The sequence below is a fragment of the Microtus oregoni genome, unplaced genomic scaffold (assembly GCF_018167655.1).
Source record: "Microtus oregoni isolate MIOR12 unplaced genomic scaffold, Mior012 000129F_ref0000347, whole genome shotgun sequence".
Taxonomy (NCBI): Eukaryota; Metazoa; Chordata; class Mammalia; order Rodentia; family Cricetidae; genus Microtus; species Microtus oregoni.
Window position 1 is genome coordinate 1,634,437 of NW_024544772.1, and position 8,664 is coordinate 1,643,100.

Consider the following 8,664-nt stretch of genomic DNA (forward strand, 5'->3'; position numbering starts at 1 on the left):
CTGCAGAGGACTGCCTGACGAAGGACCTTGGGAACGTGGAGGTCCGAAGGGCGGCACCGCCCACTCCAGTCAAGGGGGCGGGGCCCACAGGCTAGGGCGTGGCGCGAGCTCGAGGGCGCGTCCCTCCCCCTTTAGAGCCACACCAAGGCTCCCGTGGGCGGACGCTGGGAAATGTAGTTTCCTGGATAACAGCAACGGGGCGGGGCGGAGATCTCCGCATTAACAGAAGGGCTCCAGCGTTGGGAGGACAGCATATTGTCATTTTGACTCTTTAGAAAAATAAATTGGCCGGACGGTGGTGGCGCACACCTTTAATCCCAGCACTAGGGAGGCAGAGGCAGGCGGATCTCTGTGAGTTCGAGACTAGCCTGGTCTACAAGAGCTAGTTCCAGGACAGGCTCCAAAACCACAGAGAAACCCTGTCTCGGAAAAAAAAAAATTGGAGGTGGGGGTAGAAAGAAATAACTGGAGGCAGATAGTGCAGCTTTTAGTCCAAGAGTCCACTAGGGAACAAGAGCTGGCACTGGGTCTCAGGAATAGTTGAAAAGCAATTTTTTTGTTTGTTTGTTTTTAGAGATAGGTTTCTCTGTGTAGCCCTGGGGACAGGAGTCGCTGGGCGGTGGCAGCACAGGCCTTTGATCCAGCACCTGGGAGACACAGACTGGCAGATCCCAGGGTTCGAGGCCAGTCTGGTCTACAGAGCGAGTTCCAGGACAGCCACGGCTACACAGCGAACCCTGTCTTGAAAACCCAAAAAGAAATAGAAAGAAAGGATCAGAGCATAAGACCAAGTTCTCAACACAAAGGAGATTTATTTGCCGGAGAGGGACAATGACAGGGGGATAGGAGGCCATGGCTGGGGGAAGGATATCGGCCCTGGAGGAACAAAGGGCTGCCTCTGGATAAAGTGGAGGCAGACGTGGCACATGGGGAAATGGCAGTTTATAAAGGGAAAGGGGAAGCCCGTGTTATGGTGAGGTGTTTAATTTTAATTGGCCATGTTAATTAGGGTAGCCAAAGGGGACTGGGGACTTGTGATTGCTGGACTACTAGGCCTTGTCGGTCAGCCTCAGGAGTAGGAAGTGGCCAAACAAGGGACTAGACCTTGGTGGCTAGTTTTAGGGGTGTAATCTATGGTTTAGCAGGGGAGAAGGAAAGAGGAAGGGCACGGGCAGCAGAGCCGTGCTTGCCATGCTCTGGCCTTCTAGAGCCCTTTCAGTCCTAGAATTTGCTCTGTAGACCAGGCTGGCCTCGAACTTAGAGCACCACTTCCTTCTGCCTCCCAAGTACTGGGATTAAAGGTGTACACCACCACCACTCAGCTAAAAATATTTGTCTTTTACTGGTATGGGTGTTTCTCCGCATGTATGTCTGTGCACCACGTGGGTACAGTGCCTGTGGAGGCCAGAAGAGGGCCGTGGAGCCACTGGGGCCGGAGTTACAGGCAGCTGTGAACCACCAAGTGGGTGTTAGGAGCTGAACCTGTCCTTTCTGAAAGCAACGTGTTCTTAACCACTGAGTCATCTCTCCAGCACTAATATTTTATTCTTTTTAAAGTAAGCAAAGATTTGCTTTTGTTTTGCGTGCATGGGTATTTTGCCTGCCTGCAGGTCTTGTGAATCACCTGCATGGAGTACCCCCAGGAGGCCGGAAGAGGGCGTTGGATCCCCTAGACCTGGAGTCACCATGTGGGTGCTGGGAATCAAACCCTGGTCTTTTCGAAGACCAGTAGGCTCTCAAAAACTGAATTATCTCTCCAGCTTCTCCTCCCCATGGTTTTTTTATAAACAAAAATCTTCATTTTGCCCAAAAAGGGTAGTTATTAGTATTGAAATTAAGGGTGTGTGTGTTGGGTGGGTCGGACCCAGAGCCTAACACACGATAGACAAGAGCCACATACAGAGATACTAAATTTTCAGAGTGACAGTCCTTTCTGCACTGAACCGCCCGCAGTTGTTAGCGACGAGCAGAAATGTAGGTTTTATTGATTCAAGAAGTATACCGTTTCGCGAGCCGCCTCCGGTCTTACTTTTGATTGGCTAGTTAGGGGGGCGTGACTTCAGCTTTCTAAAACAAATTGTCACGCGGGGCCTGCTTGAATGATTGGGCTTTGAGTCGTAGGAAGTGTGGTTACTTCAGTTCCTTGGTTACAGAGGCCGGAAGTGTGTCTTTCATTTACGCATCGGCCAAACAGGACCGATCAAGGGACCCAACACGCTTGAGGAGACAGTGCTTTCTTCGCACGGAACTGTAGACCATTACCAACACAGATCTTAGAGTTCTGGGTAGAGTGCGGTGTGTTAGAATCGACCGAGGTCCTGCAATAAACTGGCTTCGTTTGTCCGGGAAAAGTTCTCCACGTTTTGAACGCCTAGGACTTTTTTCCAGGGCCATGGCGGAGTCGAAGCTTCTGGCACCAGAGCTAAGCGATGCAGAGTCGATGGGTGATGAGACCGTGCGGTTTCAGGAGATGCTACTGCAGGTGCGGCCTGACTGGACTTTTGGGAATCTGGGTGTTTAAATATTTATACACTGGCGCTCAGAGATGCTGCTTCAGTTCCCAGAATGCCCTGCGGTAGCAAGGAGGCCTATGGGAATCGTAGTTGTTTAGCTCAAAGTTTACTAGAGTTTAAAAGAAATGGAGTTGGGGTGATCTTGGGAGTCCTGTAAAAAGAAAAGGGAGCTAGACTGTATAACAAGTGAGCCGGGTGGTGGTGCCGCACGCCTTTAATCCCTGCACTGGGGATACACAGGCAGGCAGATATCTATGAGTTTGAGAACAGCCTGGTCTACAGAGTGAGTTCCAGAACAACCAGGGTTACACAGAGAAACCCTGATTCAAAAAACAAAACAAAAACAGAAACATATAAATATATAATATTAGTAAAAAACCTGTGCTCCCCAGCCATCACAGACGAGGTGCCCTATAAACATTTGGGAAGCACATGAAGGTTTTGACAGGACAGAAGCATCATGGAGGGTTGTTTTTTTTTTCCCCTCACAGGCTTCCAAAGAGCTCCAGCAAGCCCAGATGGAAAGGTCAGAATCTACACAGATCCGGCCCCAGCCTGGTGAGAAACAGATATAGATATATAGGAACATATATGTGAATGTTTATATACTTATAGATGTATATACACATGTATGTATATGTGTGTATGTATGTGTGTGTGTTTGTGTGTGTACACATAGAGAGATTTAGAGTATCCCAGAGCAAGGATGGGAGACCCTGAGAGAGGTCAGGAGAAACTAGGAGCAGGGGACACAGGATGAAGTAGAGAGATCGTAACTGCATACAAAGGCCTAGAAGTAGTTAGGTGAATGCACAGGTAGGAAGATCAGAAATACTGGACCACAGAGAGCAGAGTGGGAAAGTAAGAAAATGTCAGGGGCCTGAGGGAGGTAGAGGGGAACAGAGGCCAGAGCCAGAGAGTGAGAGGAGCCAGCAAGAGGGTTGAGCAAGGAAAGGCCTGGCACTCAGCCTGGTGACTCCTGAATGTTGTTCTCTGACTATCACACACAACAACTATGGCATGAATGCACATGCGTGCACACACCCACCCACATATACACACAAAGTAAGTGCATGTAATAAAAATTGAAATGGAGAAGGAACTGGGTGTGGTGGTGAGGGCCTGTAATCTCAGGAGGCAGGAGTATCCCAAGTCTGGGCCAGCCTCGGTACAGAGTGAGAGACCTTGTCTCAAAAAAGGGAGAGGGTGGGTGTGGGGTGAGAACGAGACTGCCCAGGGACAGATGGCCAAGATAAACCCACTGTGCAGGTTTCTGCATAAAGACCAACTCATCGGAAGGAAAGGTTTTCATCAACATCTGCCACTCTCCCTCCATCCCTCCCCCGGTGGACGTGACTGAGGACGAACTGCTTCAGATGCTGGAGGAGGACCAAGCTGGCTTCCGAATCCCCATGAGCCTGGGAGAGCCACATGCCGAGCTGGATGCAAGTCAGTACCCTCAGAAGACACCAAGTCTCTTCCCTCAAGATCCTGCGATTCTCAGGAGCTTCCAGTCAGGGTTGGGAGCCAGAGCGGATTGACCCAGGCCTTCAGGGAACATGCCCTGGGGCTCTTCACTGAGTTAAGGAGGCTTCAGAGAAGGCTGCCTGGAACAGTAGTAGTCTGATAGAAGATTTGAAGAGTTAACTGGGCAGTGGTGGCGCACGCCTTTATCCCAGCACTAGGTAGCACAGGCAGGCAGATCTCTGTGAGTTTGCGGTCAGCCTGGTCTACAGAGCGAGTTCCAGGACAGCCAGGGCAGACAGAGAAACCTGTCTCAGGAAAGATTTGAAGAGGGTTTTAAGCAGAGACGACTAGTGAGCTGGGCATGGTGGCTCACTCTTACAGTATTAGCTCTTACTGAGGCAGGAGAATTGCTGAAAGCTAGAGGAAAACTATTATAATTTTATATATACTACTATATATACTACTATAATTTTCCAGAAAATTTATAATTCTGGAAAACTATAAGTTTTCCTCCTTACCTAGGTCATCTTCTCTGGGGTCAGCTTTAAAAATATACACCTCGATAACTTCAGGACATGTGCCATCCAATGTACAAGGATCAATTTCTGGCTCTGCATGAATGGTAACATCAGTTGAATCTTCAGGATCTGTTTTGTCAGTGTCATCCACTAAATGGACAGAAAATGCATTGTAAATCTTCACAGCAGAGTTAGAAACAAAATGTGACTGCTTTTTCCTTTCTGAAACAGAGTTGAAGTGGGCCTGACTAGTTTGGTCAGCATTTGATAAACATACTTGCTCTCCAAGTCTGACAGCCTGCATTTGATCCTTAGAACCAGTAACAGAAAAGAACTGACTTGTGAAAATTTATCTTCTAATCTCCACCTATGTGATCAAACAAGCATACTTTCTCTTTCCCATCTCACACATACACACTATACACACACTAATAAGTAAATTTACAAAGAGGGTAATTAAATGGCTAAGAGCACTTGCTATTCTTAGAGAGGACCAAAGTCTGGTTCCCAGTACCCAAATAGGCAACTCACAAACTTTGGTTCCAGGAGATGCCCCCTTCTGTCTCCATGGACACAGCGCAGATATACTGTACATTCAAACACTCAAAACACACACACACACACACACACACACACACACACACACACACACACACACACACACAATATTAGAGAGACAAAAAAATAGAGGGAGGTAAAATACTCTAATATATAAAAGGAGAGTAAATAGATCTTTAAAACACATATTATCTAACCTGATACATAAAATTTAAATGCAATAAACACCTTTTCCTTCTTTTCAAGAATGTACTGGCGTTTGAACTCGGGTTTATCTGCTATACATGTCTGCTCTACCCACATGCAATTAATGCTTATGAAAATACTTCTATAAGTAATAAAATATTAAGATAAAATGATTTACAATAATCCAAACTCTTGGTATAACTCCAAAGTTATGAAGAATAATGGAAGAACATATTTTCTTAATTAGGAGAATAATGAAAGAACATATTGTCTCAATTATTCATCTATAAATAACAGTATCAACATGCAAAGTCAGTTAACAGTACCCTTCATGTACACATTTTCTTACGGACACCAGATACATACATGGTACACAGACATACATGTAGGCAAAACACCTATAACACATAAAGTAGTAATTTCAAAAAGTTGCCAAAATTTTTAAAAACAAAACCAAATCAAACCCAACAAAAATAAATGTGCAGTGCTGATGATGGAACTCAGGCTTTGGACTTAGTAGATAAACATGCTACCACTTAGCTATATACCAACCCCTATTTCTTCAACTTTTGCTTAGACAATGAAAAGAAATTCCTGATATGATGTATCTTATTTAAGAAAAAATACTTTAAAATGAAATAACTATGCCATTAAAATTATATCATTTCAACTGTTCAAAGAAAATACATTATGCTGTATGTATTTTCATATAAGTAAAATGACAAAAATCTAAGAGTAAGGAAAACAATGTTGTCCTGAAATAAAATTTGCAGTAACTGCAATGAAAACACCTTGCTAGCATAGTGATCATTCTATAACCTAGCAAATAGTATTAATTTCCCAATGCCTTGTCTTTATTCTAGTATACAAAGATACCATAATCATACACCTACAAGCTTACTAAAACTTGTTTTAACACTGTGCTGTATAGTTTTGTGTCAACTGAACACAAGCTAAGTCGTCTGAGAGGAGGACTTCTGTTAAGGAAATGCCTCCACAATATTGATATGCACACGGATCTGTAAGCATTTTATTATTAGTAATTGATGGAGGAGGGTCCATTCATTGTGGGTGGTCCTGGGATCTGTAAGAAAGCAGGCTGAAAAAACCACAAGGAACACACCAGTAGGCAGCTTTCCTTAATGGACTCTGCATCAGATCCTGCCTCCAGGTTCTCACCCATTTGAGTTCCTGTATTGACTTCCTTCAATGATGAACAAGGATATATTAGTGTACACCTAATAAACCCTTTCCTATCCAAGTGTTTTTTTGTCATGCATGTCATTGCAGTAAAAGATACCCTAATCAAAACATAAAACCTACAAATACAATTAACACTATTTTAAAAAGAAAACAATAACACAAGTGTAAATGGCCTCATACTTAACTATATAAGCATAAATTGATACTAAAAGTGATAACCACATATGACTTATAAAATACCAAACAGTTTTATGTTAGAAAAAAAAGACCTAAATCCTAGAAGACAAAAGGGAAATGAGGTGAAGAAATAGCTTGATAAAGAACAGCCCAAACCTACAAATATTATTTATATAAAACCCATAAAATTTTAAGAATAAAAGGGCTCAAATGCAGAGACAACATAATTTTACTGGCCAAAATAAGGAAGAAATTATCTTTTGGTGTTTGAAATGAGGTGTCACTATGAAACCATAGCTGGACTTTGAGAATTGATGATATTCCCTTCTTTAAACCCTTAGTGCTGGCAGACAGGAGGAGGATTCTTGAAGCTCACTGACCAGCCAGTCTAACAGAACCGATCAGTCACCTTCAAGTACACTGAGTGATCTTGGTCTCAAAGAAAAAAGGTATAGAAAAGCCAAGGATAGAAACTGTGTTAATCTCTAACTTCCACATTCAAGAATACACCTGTGATTGTGCACCTGAATGTACATACAGAAACAAGTATGTATATTTACATAGAAAACAAAACAGAAAAAACATTTCGTTGATAATTCAGGCATGTTGGCACACACTTAAAACTCTGGTACTTATCAGTGTCAGACAAGAGAATCAGAAGTTCGTGTTCAGCATAGAGTGTAGTGAGACCCTGTCTAAAGCAAAACAGGCAGAAACAAACAAAACAAAAAGGTTTGATAATCACTGTAGCTAAAGACTTACAAGAAATTATAAAATAGTACTCACAGTTGACTTGGATGTTATCTTGTTGCTCCAAAGGCATACCATTGGAATCTAAGACTGCTTCAGAAGCACAATCTGCTACTAATATTTCTGAAATGTCAGCTGTCAGAGGATCACTGATGACTTCTGCTTCTACTATGCTATCATGAATCACATGCTCAATATGTTCCACGTCAGACATGTGCAAAGCTTCACTCATCAACACATGTTCAGACATAGTCAATGAGGTTGATGTAAAACTAGAACCTAAAATGTCTGGAACTGGGAACTGTGCTAAAGACAATTCTTCAGTTATATCTAAATCAAGCACTTGCTCAGGAATGATAATGTTATCACATATATCTGTTTCCTCTAAAATAGGTGAATAACAAACATCTTCAATAACAAAGTTTTCAATACCATCTTGGATTATAATTGAGTCTGGCTCATCAGGAATAAAATTTTGAATAGTTACATCTGAATTGGATAAAAAAACAGTTTCTTGTATTTCCAAAATATACTGATCACCATCCATGTGTATTGTATCATCTCCTTAAAAATTAAAATTGAAAAGACAATTTTCAGGTAAGCATACATATCTCCAAGTACATGGTTTTAAATTTCTATGAGGAAAACACACACTATCACCTTAGTATAAAGTGAGCTATGTAAGAAAAAGTAATTAACAAAAGAACTTAAAAATCTTAGTTTCCATCAACAAAAAAGCAGCAAATCTGGGAAAACCAGTTTTAGGATAGTCATAGAGGAAAAGTATTTAGAAAAGAAATTTTAAGGTATTAACATAATGTGTTGAAAATGTCAATTTAACATTTTGCTAAAATGTTAAATGAAATGTTATGATTAAGTAAAAAGCAAACAATACAATTTAGAAAGCAAAACATTTCTGAAGTTTCATTTCCCTTTTCCATATTTTATCACTAAGACAAACCACTTAGTTTTTATCCTCTTTCTTTCCTTAAAATTTGTATTTCTCCAACTTGTTTTTGAGAAGTAGCATCTATAGCTTAGTCTGTGATACTGCCAACTATAAATAAAGTCATCTTTTGTGGAAGTAAGATTAAAACATTCAAGGAATAAATGAAAAGTGAGGCAAAGTCCACAGTTATGGACAACAGACAACTGGCTGAAAAAAGATATCTGACTGGATAGTTAAATGAATAAAACTTCTGCTGTCGCCGGGCGGTGGTGGCGCACGCCTTTAATCCCAGCACTCGGGAGGCAGAGGCAGGCGGATCTCTGTGAGATCGAGACCAGCCTGG

The 8,664-nt window shown here is 42.2% G+C and overlaps 2 protein-coding genes across 2 annotated transcripts; one reads left to right on the plus strand and one right to left on the minus strand.

The window, feature by feature from the left end:
* On the plus strand, nt 1–4,344 carry LOC121444503 (PIH1 domain-containing protein 1-like). The gene is made up of 4 exons (XM_041646319.1): nt 1–41; nt 2,389–2,482; nt 3,005–3,071; nt 3,783–4,344. The coding sequence occupies exons 2-4, from the start codon at nt 2,393–2,395 to the stop codon at nt 4,052–4,054; spliced, it is 429 nt and encodes a 142-aa protein (XP_041502253.1). The 5' UTR covers nt 1–41; nt 2,389–2,392; the 3' UTR covers nt 4,055–4,344.
* Nucleotides 4,345–4,478: 134 nt separating this feature from the next.
* LOC121444518 (zinc finger Y-chromosomal protein 2-like) lies at nt 4,479–7,919 on the minus strand. Its single transcript, XM_041646335.1, has 2 exons — nt 7,385–7,919; nt 4,479–4,648 (listed from the first exon to the last, which is right to left on the minus strand). The coding sequence occupies exons 1-2, from the start codon at nt 7,917–7,919 to the stop codon at nt 4,479–4,481; spliced, it is 705 nt and encodes a 234-aa protein (XP_041502269.1).
* Between the last annotated feature and the right edge of the window lie 745 nt (nt 7,920–8,664).